Here is a 13253-nt window from a genome sequence, read left to right as displayed (position 1 = left end):
GGCACCCCTGGAGGGAAGGAGCAGGCGAAGCTGCCGTGGCCAGCAGCGCGCTGGACATCTCCTCTCATCAGCATTCGGGGCTCCTCCTGCTCCTCCTCCCAGGAACACAGAGCAGGGGCTGCGTAAGGGACCGGGAAGCGGTGCCGCAAAAACCTGGGGGCTTCGGCTGTGGTAAACCGAACCGATAAAGCTGCCTCCCCCGTGCTGTCAGGTGACAGAAAAAAAAAAATAGTGCTGCGTCTTATCGGGGAGCAGGGAAAATATTTACTGCAAGGCCGGGGAAGGGCTGATTTCTGAGTTCGTGTTCCTCCCCTGGCTGGCTGCAGCACTGCAGCTGCTGTTTGTGGAGCACGTCCCGTGGTGCTCCACGCTGTCCTCAGCTCACCCCGCCGGCACGGGCAGGCCGAGCATCCCGCACAGCCAGCACGGTGCCATCGTCCCGCGGCTGTCACGCAGCGGTGGCTGCTCCACCGTCACCCCAGGGCCCCACGGACACCCACAGGAGGCTGGCACACCGAGTTGGGGCTGGCTCTGAGCACAAGGCTGTAGGGCAGGAGCTCTCTGGCCTTCGGAAAAGGGCTGCTCCACGCCAGGAGCCGTGTGCTGCTTTGCAGTTCTGCTGCTGGCAGCTCCGTGAGGTTTCCGTGCACCTGGTTCCTCCCAGGGCTGCCCGACCTGGCTGAGGGAAGCAGCGAGATGCTTCCCTGCTGAAGTCCCCTCCCTGTGACTTAGCTGTGCGAGGCACGCAGCGCGCAAACACCGAGTGTTTACAAACACACACCCCAGCAGATTGCACCCATTTAGGAAGCTGTTTGCTCTCAGCACAGCTGTGCTCTGGAGGTGTTGGCAGGTTTGTGTAGCTCCGGGTAGCGAGTGGCACCAGACCGTGTGCCAAAAGACACAGCCCCGCGTGGCGAGGACCCGTGCTGGAAGTGACCGGAGTGTCCTGGTGAGGGGCAGCCCCGTCACCGCCTCCAGCAGGACCCGATGTAACACTGCCGTGAGGCTGGAATTGGCAGAGGAACGGGCAGAGCCCGAATTATCCTCATTCCTTGCATAACCGAATTCCTCGCTTGTGATACCAAGACTGGCAGCCTCCAGGGAGAAGAAAGTGCAGCGTCAGAGGAGCGTTTCAGAGCGAGTCTTGAATTTCCACGTTACTGAAAGTTCTCCTGAGGGCTCAGGAGGACTCTTAAGGTAACCAGAAGCAGGAGCCCTGAGGGAATGGGAGATGTGAAAAGGGCTGTGGTGGGGGCCTCAGGGAGGAATCTGCTCAGACAGATTTGAGGGGAAAAAAAAGAGGAATAATGTATTCACACTGAGCAATTCATTTATTTTTCTAGAAACGTTCTCCTGCTTAAATTATAACCAAGCCCTGGCACTGCTGAGTGCTATGATTTAATACTCCCATAATTAAAGACTTTGTTGTCATCTGAAGTCCTCACTGTGCGGAGAAAAATCAGCTCAAGAGCAGTAGAAACGTTTTTTAAAAGTCAAAGGCTGATTAGCATGAATGCTGGTGGGAAGGCTCCTGGCACACAGACCTCGAGCCTGCTGCCAGCTCTCCCCCCCCACCTCCCCAGAGCAAAGAGCCGGCACCGCTTCCCCAGCCAAGCAGCCCGCTGGCCTTGCCCAGGTCTGGCCAACAAGGAGCAGCCACAGCCAAAATACTCGGCTAGGCCTCCTCTGGTCACCTGAAGATGGGTGAGACACCAAGAGCCCATCCAGGAGGCACCTGGGCAGCCTGTAGGGGTAAGGGACATTAAGGGACACTCACCCAGGTCACACGAGGGGAGCTTCCCAACCCCTCTGTGGTGTGTGTGGGGCACCGTTCATGCCATCAGTCCTTGAAATGTTCTGAAGTGCTTCTTTGGGATCCTGCGGCCTCCTCACTGTGCTTTGGCCATAGGGAAATGATGACCTGAATTATTTAAAATGAATCAACAGGGCCACTGCCTTGATGAAATGGCAACTCCAGCACAAACTGAGGGCACGATTTCAATACTGCAACCCTCCCAAAGGCCTGCCACTGCTCCTGAACATGCATTTACATGCAGAAACACACCCTTCTTGTAGGAGAGGAAGAATCCATTCAGGAATGGAGCTTCAAAGTATTTTTCAGTTTCTGTAAAACTTTCACGTAGACAAAGCAAACTTACCACAAGACGACAGCAAGCGCCAGTAGGGGACTGTTTTCAGATGTCAAGACAGACGACTATGAACTTTAAAACCTCCCTCTTCTGCTTTATTGACAGGTAAATTGTTCAAAAATGTTCTCACAATTCAATAATTACAAAGACTTAGACTTACATTAAAAAAGTAAAAACCAGAAAACCCCCAAAGCAGTAGTGTCCAGCTCTAACTGAGCCCCTTTATCAATAATCTGAGAAAAAGAGCAAGTACTGTCGAACACTTAACGTAACAGGATTAAATGTTGACTAGAACACTCAGTTTAAACTAAAGATAAGTGCACGTCCTATACAGTGTTTCAGAAAAGAACATTAGCCATTGGTATATCATTAGCCCATTTAAACCAAATTTTAAATAAGTGACATCCAACTGTCATAAAATTGGCACAGAAGGCACACTAGTGTGACAATGACAAACTGGATATGCCAGCCACTGAATTAATTACAAGCTTTTAATGAAACATGGTCACAAACCTTTGATTACTAAATGTATAATACATGGAAGCATGAGATTAAATATACACGCAAAACATCACCACTGCACGTGGGCCATAGCAAAATATACAGGAGTGTGTTGTGCATTTTTCTACATGATCAATACTTGATTAATAATCATGGGGTCTTCATGCAGGTGAGGATACAATTAATGAGAAAAGCAGCACCCCCAGTTACACATCCTTCACATTCCACTTTGGTAACCAATGAACAGACCGACGTTTTAGTGTGACAGAGTTTTAGTGTCCCTTAGGTCAAGCAGACTTCAAGGGCAGTGTGTCCGCAAGAAGGCTTGCTAGCTAAACAATGTAGTGCGTCCTTACACCAAAAAAGTCAGGAGAAAACTTCTCAGGAGGAGATAGGCAGGAACTAGGAGTAAAAGTTTCTTCACAGCAGTAATTACCAATATTTTAAAAGCCTTGACTAACGGCTGACTGATGAGGACTAAAAAGCAGGGTATGGGTAAAAGATAACTGGTAGTAGTCCTATGTACAAGACTAAAAAGTCGGTAGAAAGGTAGAAAGACTGTTATGCAGCTGAATATGTAATGGCTAAATGAATTCAAAGGCCACAAAACTATAACCAACTTTTATTGGACTTCCTGGTGATTCTTACCGATGTTGGGAACAACCTACAACTTCCTAGCATTCTCCTTAAGATTTACGAAACCAGCTGTTATGGAAAAAAGGGAAAAGTGTATTTTTCTGAGGATGTAACTTGACCTGCTCGCATTTCCTATTCAGAGGTCCAAACTGTGTCTAAAAGGATTTCCTGCTAATGAGACATTACATCATTCTATAGAAAAATAATATTCCTGATATTGTAGCAACATTATCAGTATCTCTCTATTTCTTCTTCAGCATAAGAATAAGACTATTTACTGGTGGCCTTAAATGCTCCTATGCAATACAACTGTGTCACAGCTGTGCAGAAAGGAATCAACTGTAACAGTGAACAATTCCGCATAAAAAGCTTGATCGCTATTTAGTAAAGAATTTTCTTCATTTCAATAGTTTGTATCTACAATCTGGATATATAATTATTCTTGTACAACACTAGAGATTCAGTGTCAGTCTTGGCACTAGCATCTGAGACAGCTTTGCCCTGCTCTTGAATGCTCCATGGAGTAGTAGATGGTCGAAGCCGGAACGGCGAGAGCTGTAGTGTTACGCGTCACAGGTTGACTGGTCCAGTCCATCTAACGTCAGCTGATTCCTATGAGGAGAGTTGGGACTTGGGGGACCACTTGGATTTGAGCTGTTGGATGGAGTAGAGTGTTTGGTGGAGTCTGAATCAGGCTGTTAACGAGAAACATTAAAAAATTACACTTCTTAAAAAACAATTCCTTACACTCAAAAGCTTTCAAGGCACTCGAAAAATTAGGGAGAGCAAGGCCTACACAAAGCAGCACGCATTAGATTCATTTCGTAGCTAAATGCTAATGCAAATACTTTCATTGTCTTCAACGGGCCTCAGTGCGGTCTTGAAGGTGACCTCCTGACCTAACACGAATTATGGCAGAGCATGTGGAAATTGTTAAATCCCAGGGCTCCTCTACTTCAGCCACTGCAAAACATGCGAAAGAACTTCCTCACGGTGAGGGTGACGGAGCACTGGGACAGGCTGCCCAGGGAGGTTGTGGGGTCTCCTTCTCTGGAGATATTCAAGGCCTGTCTGGATGCCTACCTGGGCAGCCTGCTCCAGGGAACCAGCTTTGCAGGGGGATTGGACCCGATGATCTCTCGAGGTCCCTTCCAACCCCTACAAATCTGTGACTCTGTGAAAACTTCCCTGACAGAATGCATCCATCTGTGCATTGTTAGTTTGCGTTTACCAGCCTGATTTTTTTTTTTTTTCAAGAGATTTTTATAGCAAAGGAGTACATTTGTCTGCCCATATAAACGTGTAAACAATTACAGTCAAATCATCTTCAGCTTGGTGAGAAGGAAGGAAGCAAGCACACAAACTGTTTACAAAACAGTACCAGCAACAAAGGCAAGCATGTGAAGTGCCTGACAAAAGAGTGAAGGCTGCCAAATATCAGATCCAGAAACAGAATATACTTACTGGAGCTGCCCTACGTCAATATCTAATAAAGGCACTCTATCCACAGTTATTTTCCCAGCATTAGATTGGATGTTGGATATTTGCCTTCACAGACTGGTCTCACTTCAACAACATGGCTGGCAAGTTTCCCACTATTTTGAGGAGTTACAACACTGAGCAGTGAACAAATTCACAGCTTATGCACAGGAAAAACGAGTACCACTACAGCAAGTTATTTTTAAAAAAGGAGACATATATACAGCAAATATACCGAAAGGTAACATCCTACAAGAATGCTGCTTACAAGGTTTTGCATGCCTCAAGCAATAGTAAGACCATTTATAACAAGATTATCTTAACATAAACCTGCTCATGCTGTGACCAAGTCACAAACCATTGGGAAAAGCAGTATAAACTAGAAGGTGGCATCAGATCCTCCAAGTTACAAACTACTATTTTTGAAATTTAAGATGTCCCAAGGAATTTTAAGGTTTACCAAAAACAAAAACATTGTAAAAAAAACCTTTCCATCTATCACTGCTGGTGCCTACAAACAGTGATTAGATTGCAAAACATAACAGACTTTGGGAAGGATGCCACAGAACAACAAAATCAACTGGGAGAGTCTGTCATAAGCACCTTTGAAAATCAAGACAGTTTTAAAAATGCCCATGTTTAGAGATTCCCATTTTAACATGCTTGCTTTAATGGTGACAAGTGGGCTTTTAATGCTCTGACAAAGGAAGTCAGAGCGTGGCTCAGAGGTCTGGGCAAACACTGTGACTTGGGATGTATGAAGGCATTCTGTAAAGGCCTGGTGTCAGGAAAAGGCTAAGTCACCACACTTCAAAATTCAGAATGTTATACAGGGTACTAAAAAAAAGAAGAGGATCTTGATCCAGGAGTTTGCCAGTGCTACTTCCTAACACTTATCTTGCGCAGACAGTACTTGAACAAAGCTTACAAGAAGCTACACCCACAATAAATCAAGGGGAAAAACCATCATCCAGATTTAGGGACACCAGCTTTGTGCAGCCAGAACATCTTCAGGCTGCTGACTGCCAACCAGTGCACGCTTTCACACTTGCTAAAAACAGATTACATAATATTTTAAAATATTATTCCTTCTCAAGTTACAAGACAAAAAGTCTTCCTTAAGGGAGCACAGAAAACCATTTAACGAGTGGTATTACTTTCCTATTCTATGCTAATAGCCCAGAGAACATTTCTGGGAGCTTCGAGGACATTTTATCAATTAGTCAAAATTGCCTTGTCTACAAAGCTTAATCTAGGACACAATACTTCTTAAAATATCACCATAAAAAGATCTTTTCACAGCTTTGCTTTAGTGCTGGCTTATCTAGCATACAATCAGCTATTACATGCTGGAGAAAACATTTGCAGAGGGAATATATCTCCATAAAGAACACAGTCTTCATGAAGTACTTTCTGAGCTATTTAATTTATTGGGAGAAGAAAATCTACAGCAACAGGATATTGTCAGTCTCCATTTAATAAAAGCTACGTTACCTCTTTGTCAAACTCCTGGTCGGGATCGGACATGCTTCGGGAAGGCATCGCTCCTCCCACATCGCTGCCACCTGCAGAGAAAGGAGCAAAAATGGCAGTTTTACATCTCCTGCTGAAGCCATCAATTACAGCTTAGAGCTGACAAGATAACTCCCAGACTTACTTGATGAGGGCCAAGAAATATAGGTTTTGCTTCTCTGCTGCTGCTGCTGCCGTGAGAGGTTGGCTGTAGATGGGCAAGGTTTTTCGTCCTGTGCAGCGGGTAAGACACTCTACAGATGAAATGAAACACCTTGTTAGCCAACAACCACAGCTATCCAACGAGGGGCTGTTACTGATAAAAACTCTGTGCTTTTGATGCTATTACAACCCAGTATTGGCAGAAAAAACTCTGAACTTACTTGACTACATCCACATATTCTCAGAAACAGACACAAACCCTGAGAAAGACAGAGAAAGAACTAAGCCCCGCAGCAGCCACCGGACACTCCTCCCACCTGCTGGAGACAGGAGCCACTGGAACCTGTCAGCCAGCACACCCTGGTATGAAGGGGCAGTGACCGTGCCAACAGCTCTGCTTTCCTTCCTCCTCCTGCTGAAAGATGAATGCATTATCCTCATCAGAGCCAGCCGAGAAGGACGAGAAAAAGCCCGACTAGCAGCTATAAAATGAAAGGTACACAGCGTAAAAGCGTACCTTTGCACCTTCCTCTTGTGGATTTCGCTCTCAAATAGCTCACAAAGTGCTCTATTTGTTAAATGCAAACCAAAAAGTAATGCTATAAAATGCCACAGCTTACACGTGTTTTGGTTGTCTTCCAAAGCATTCACCCCCCTCCTTGTTTTTCTTCCAGAATTGTCCAAGTGCCACAAGCACACCGTGCAGTTCCTAACTGTGTGCAGCTACTCCTACCCTCGCTAAGGAAGCGGAGGAGGGACAGGAAGAGGAAGAAAGCAGAGAGAAGCCTTGCAGTGAGGAATGGTTACTCTGCAGAAGGGCACCAACAGGGACAGGGCTCCTGCAAGATGTGCTCAAAGCCTGTTGGAGGTGATAACAGACCAGAATGCCAAGGGGATGAGAGGGGAGGAAATTCACTCTGTTATTTTAAGATGACAAACAAGCAAAAGGAAGGGGGAGAGACTGATTATTTATAAAACGGCTAATAAGTTCCTGGCAGTGATCTCTGTTTCTTTCAGTGTCTCATTCTTAAGTTAGCTAATAGCATTTCTCTGCACAGGATTTGGAAACATCTAAAGGATACATAGGGAAGGTTTACCTTTCTCAAAATGATTAGAAGAATTTGGTACATAGATTAATACTTGAACCCCACACAGCTCATGTCTGCATGTATTCCTGAGCAATTACAAACACACGTACATCTCCCTCCCCTTCAAATGTGCATTACCAGTGGGAGATCCATGAGAACCTGCATTCCATCTCCTGGTCCCATATGTGCCACGTGGTTGAAATTCGTTGGGTTAGAAATCATCTTTGACCTTAGCTCAGGGTCTCTAAGCATTTCCCTAAAAGAGCAGAGTGATTTTTACTATTAGCAGTCCCGATCTTTGCATGTCATCACGTACAACCTGTTACACACACAGACTAAATTCCTACCGCCTCTGTTGTAATCGCTCTTCCTCAGGAACCTTAAATACAAATCTTCTCTTGCTCCTGGTTCGAAGCATTTGCTTTTTGCTGTTGTCAGACGTTTCTGGTACACTGAGAACAGCTCCAGCTGTAATAGCACAAAGCAATTTTATATACTTAGAGTCATGTTGATCCAGAAGTATCCAAGTTTCATCTCATGCAAAGGTGACATTGCTTAAAATTATCCAGGCAGATGGATTCTCCCACTCCTCCCCTTGCTCAGTACTCACCTGCAAACTTGTTCTGGAAATATATAAGTCTCGGTGGCTCGCAGTTCAGGAGGTTCAGAGTGCCGTCCATGTTTAATGGCCTGATCTGTTTCGAGGAAGGAGAAAGAAAATTATCTCCAGCCTAGCATACACTGCCAAGAACCATCTCATTTGGAATTAAGTTCTGTGTTCACAGAAAAGTACTTACCCTTCGCAGTCCAATAGTCTGAACCCATTCCATAGTGTTAACATCAAATACATCAACACCGTACTCGCTATACACTGTTACATATGAGGAATTGCAACCTGCACAGATTAAAAACAAACAGAAAACCCTAATGTGGTTTCAGAAGTCCATACCTGACACCTATTTACACAAATTTTAACAGTCAAAAGTTTCCTCTATTTGTGAGCTACATTATAAAACATCCCTGTTTTTCTCAGGCCCGCTTTCAAACAGATATTTTTGCAACAACAGCTTTGCTAACAACAACTGCCAGCATCACAGGAAGAATTAAGTTTGACCCTTGCAGTATTTTTAATCTTCAAATTATGATTTCATGAAATTGCCGAAAGCCATCTGACGTTTTCAGATGCATATAAATTTGTTACGTGGTAGGACTGAGGCTGGCTTTTCTATAGAAGCAGATTACTTCATTTCGGAAGCCACAAACTCACTGTACATCTGCTGTGCACAGGGGAAAAGAGGGTCACCATCTGGGAGGTGGGTCATGAAGTCCTGATGCAGTTCTATTCTGAACTTCCTTCCTCTTTTGCTAACAATTATCTAGTTTTAGATATTCATGTATGAGTTGCTTTCATCAGGTTAACATAAAAATGTCACAATGCTTAAAGCTCACAATCCATTTCTTTTTTTTTTCTTTTTTTTTTTTTTTTAAGCATAAAAGGCATCCGCAGACAAGTTTACTTTAGGTCAAACGAAAAGCAGAGATCCCTACAGCTTCATATCAAATGCTTTTGCTCATGTAATGACTGTGTCCTGATATAAAGAACAGTTACTAGAAATTTATGGGACTTAGTAGAGAAAAGATGTACCAAGAGCTGCTTCAACAAACAAAGGGAAAATAACCCAAATAGGACGCTCAGTGCATCTGAGAAGCTCCTTACAAGAACTGAAATGATGTTTTAGTGCTGCTTTTAAAACTCATTCACAGAAGTCTTTGGACAGCTCTCACATATATGTATCCCAGAAGGGACATAGGGTCACCTGCTCGCTACATGGGGCAATGGCTGGCTTGGATATCCAAAAAAGAGACCGCAGAGCAGCAGATGGAAACATTTGCCCGGCCGGCTCGCAGCCAAGGCCAGCAGGCAGCCAGCTGCTGATGAGCTTGGTCAGACCTCAGCTGGTTCCCTGAGGGACCTGGCACCTCCTGCCCACACTGGGCTCAGCCCTGCCACAGCTTCCAGACCTGAGCTGAGCATTTGTGCTGCACCACCCTCCAGCTGACAACGTGCCTAAACCCAGCACATTTAGCTGGCTGCCCAAAATCATGGAGCATACTGGGCTAACACAGACCTCAGCCTCCCCTTACATGTGGCTGAATACCCTAGAGCCGAGTTCTCCAGCATAGCCTAAAATCTCTCTACAACGCTGTCCTCTTCCTACAGCAGAAGCTGCAGCAAGGACAGAACAACTGCCACTATGATGAGCTGATGGGAGAGTTTAAAATAAAAATGTTATTACTTCTTATTTGTATTATTTATATTTGTTATTGCGCTTTTAGCAAAAGGAAGATGTGGAGCTGTTAGAGCAAGTCCAGAGGAAGGCTACAAAGATGACCGGGGGCTGGAGCACCTCTCCTCTCCAGGCTGAGAGAGCTGGGGCTGTTCAGCCTGGAAAAGAGAAGGCTCTGGGGAGACCTCATTAGAAGCTTTCAGTACTTAAAGGGGGCTTATTAAAAAAAAGACTGAGAAGGACTCTCTACTTGGGTAGATAATGATAAGACAAGGGGGAGTGGTCTTAAACTAAAAGAGGGGAGATTTAAATTGTTGTCCACGGTAAGGGTGACAAGGCACTGGCACAGGTGGTCAAGTGAAATTATGGATGCCCCATCCCTGGAGGTGTTCAAGGCCAGGCTGGATGGGGCCTTGGCCAACCTGATTTAGTGCGTGGCATCCCTGCCCACAGCAGGGGTTTGGAGTTAGATGATCCAAAAGGTCCTTTCCAACCCAAGCCATTCGGTGATTAAAAAGTCACCATCACTAGTGACAGACACCAGGACTGAGGAAGGACAAGGCTTAAGAAAAGGGAAATAATCCAGTTTCCTTTGGCAGTGGACAACATTGCTATTTCTATTAAAAAGAACACCCTAGGCCAATGCCACTTGGGACCGTGTGGTACAAGAATGCTATAAAATAGTTTACAGAAAGACCAGCTTCTAATAATAGCAGACAAAACAATTAACTAGCACGGCTAGTCTGCTGAAATACAATAAACTGTAAAGCTGATAAAGGAAAAGGAAACATTAGCTTTGGCTAATGGTGTTTTAAAGTAAATCTGCAACTGCATTGCTTCCTTGGGCCTTCGCTTCAGACTTCTGTAGAGAACTAGGTCAGAGTAAAGCAAGCAAACAATTTCAGTTCAAGACAATTAAAATTAAACAAACTGCTATTTGGACCTGACCTAATCAAACCAATGAACACCTAATTGCTCTGTGTAGTATTTAAACAAAACGATATTTCTTGCCTTCAATCATCCCAAACCACTTTAATTATTATTTGAGCTCCAAACAGAAAGCTGGGTTTTATCATGAACTGCCTCTGACTACTGAAAAATGTTCCACGTGTGCTGCTGTCCTGACTGGCTGATAAACCAACGCTCCTGAAAAGAACAGAGCATATGAAAAATGTGCTTCACCTGCCTGTATTATTTTTGGAAATTCTCCCCCTCAAAATACAACAAATAAAGAGAAAATTGCAACCAGCTGCTACAAGCAGTATTTTCACCTCCTGTTTTGTTATCCTTATGAACGTTTAGAGTCGCAGTCACATTTGATCTCCAGCTTTCTATTGTGCTTTGAATACAGGACACAGAAGACGTCCTAAAGACAACCAGACACTTCTGCTTTCTAGAGCAAAAACCGTGACAGAATTTCACAGAAGCAGCACTCTTACACTGCCCTGCATCCAGGACTATTCTCTGTAGAAGTTATTTTGCGTTCCATTATTAGTTCTTCTGTGTCCTGTACCAAAACAGAGCTCATTTTCTTGCAGCTTCCAGGATCTCAGCCCAAGAGACTGCCAAGTCCAAAGCTACCATCAGGATACGTATCCTGTTAACTCATCACAACTTCAACTGTAGATATTTGAAGACAAACCAAAGCAAAATAGAATACATGCTGATTATTTTTAGACAAATAAAGCGGCAACAGGGATATGGCAACAGAAAAACATATACATACTACAGGCAACAGGAGTTGCAGGCCACATTAGTTCCTGCATGCGTGACCTTCGACCTTGCGAATCGACGTATACTCCCATATGGCTGAAGCAAAGCAGGTATTCCTCATTACTGAGCTCCACAGCACAAAGGGCATCAAAAGACTGCTGTGAGAGGAACACAAGTGAGGGGTCATTAGGATTTACCAGGTTTATAGATTGTCCATCTCCCTGGATGGTCAACAGAGAGAACCCAGACTGGTAGCCAACACAGAGCTTGTCCTTGAACACTGCCATCCACTGTACAGTTCCTGGAGCCTGAATTTCACTGAATTTTTTGTGGAAAGGTTTAGTTCTGTGAATTTCATAGCAAAAAACCTGTCGCTTAATAGCCACAAACAAACAAGTTGCAGAACTCTTCTTTAGTGTTCCAGTTGTGATCAGCTGGCAGCCTTTAGTTTCCGCAAGCTTGATGTCGAAGTTTCCTTCCGATCCGTCCAGAGAGGCCCAGGGGTAGAGGTGAACGTGATGGTTCCGACCACAGATGAGGATGATGATCTTTTCTTTGGGAGCGAGCTCTATCTGGTACACCTTCTTACAGTCAGCAGCTCGGACTATCACTGCAAAGGAAACGACAGCTACTATAAGTAAAACAATAAAACCATCAGGCCTGGAAATACTGCACCATTACATACTGATGTCTGAAAATAAATCTGAACAGAGACAAGAACAGATAAGAAAGAGCACTTATTACACACATTTGATGCTCTGATGTTAATTCTCAGAACTAATATTGAACCAAAGTGTTCCTGTAACTCTTTATTGATATACAGTCTCAGTAACACTTTGCAGGAAAAGGCTGCTTAAAATATATTTTTCCTGAAATTTTCCTATATCTGTACTATCTACTCATTGCAAGACAGGACATCTTCTGGAACTGGTTCCACATTCAGGAAAAACATCAGTATCTTGAGTAAATTAGGGAGTAAAACTAAATTAGCAGAACACAAACAGAAGAAATATGAAGTATTTAATGCTGAGAACTCGGGATACAGAACGCTGTAGTGTTGGCAAACGTCTCTTCCAAATACAAAGCCATACAGTTATCTGTGTTAAATACCTATAGGGAAAGGCAAAAAATGCTGCATGTGCTGCAGAAAGGACAAGCAGGAATGGCCTTAAACTGTAGCAAGAAAGGTTTAGGACAGACACTAGGAAAAGCTTTCTCCCAGTTGAGACTGGTTAGGTTACCTATGGAAGCTGGGGAGTTTTCATTGTTTGCAGAATTTAAGATTGGGTCAGCAGCACCTAACAGGGTTAGGTACAACTTGGTCTGCTTTTGGGCTTGCAGGTCTATTGTCATATTCAAGAAAACAGTGAGCATTTCATGGGGTACAAACAGAACAGAAACAATTCCAAACTAGGAAGCATACTACATAGAATACCTAAGTCAATTATATCAAAGTATCACTTTCATTTTAATGTTAGCCGAATGAATTCAAAATCTTTGTGAACAGTAATAAAAATTAAATATCAATTGGAAACTATTTGCATTTTTTCCCAGTATTAGTCGAGTGGCCTAGCTGAATTACAGAATTCTGTAAATTCACAGCAAGACTTTGGCTGTTTAGATTACAAATCCTCATGTTGTGTGGCTTCCCCCCACACTTGCACAAACAGATGATACGTCTGAAGAAATGCTCTGTGAAATAACCCACTGCTGGAACTTTGCCA

The 13253-nt window shown here is 44.0% G+C and overlaps 1 protein-coding gene across 8 annotated transcripts in view; it reads right to left on the bottom strand.

The window, feature by feature from the left end:
* Positions 1-2220: 2220 nt before the first annotated feature.
* The window catches only part of CDC42BPB (CDC42 binding protein kinase beta), a 94367-nt gene continuing 83334 nt past the window's right edge, over positions 2221-13253 (bottom strand). For 6 of the 8 annotated variants that reach the window (XM_072038252.1, XM_072038253.1, XM_072038256.1 and 3 more), the window contains 8 exons: positions 11543-12139; positions 8326-8423; positions 8139-8223; positions 7876-7996; positions 7667-7784; positions 6424-6532; positions 6261-6331; positions 2221-3982 (listed from right to left, as the gene is read on the bottom strand). In XM_072038252.1, coding sequence (XP_071894353.1) covers positions 3851-3982; positions 6261-6331; positions 6424-6532; positions 7667-7784; positions 7876-7996; positions 8139-8223; positions 8326-8423; positions 11543-12139 — 1331 coding nt within the window. In that variant the 3' untranslated portion in view covers positions 2221-3850. Of the gene's footprint in view, positions 3983-6260; positions 6332-6423; positions 6533-6661; positions 6701-7666; positions 7785-7875; positions 7997-8138; positions 8224-8325; positions 8424-11542; positions 12140-13253 lie in introns of all 8 variants that reach the window. The other 2 variants (XM_072038258.1, XM_072038259.1) reach the window with 1 other exon arrangement.

This window comes from Anas platyrhynchos, chromosome 5, assembly GCF_047663525.1.
Source record: "Anas platyrhynchos isolate ZD024472 breed Pekin duck chromosome 5, IASCAAS_PekinDuck_T2T, whole genome shotgun sequence".
In the NCBI taxonomy this organism is placed as follows: domain Eukaryota; kingdom Metazoa; phylum Chordata; class Aves; order Anseriformes; family Anatidae; genus Anas; species Anas platyrhynchos.
The sequence above is the reverse complement of the archived record's forward strand: the minus strand, read 5'-3'. Positions and strand labels throughout refer to the sequence as shown.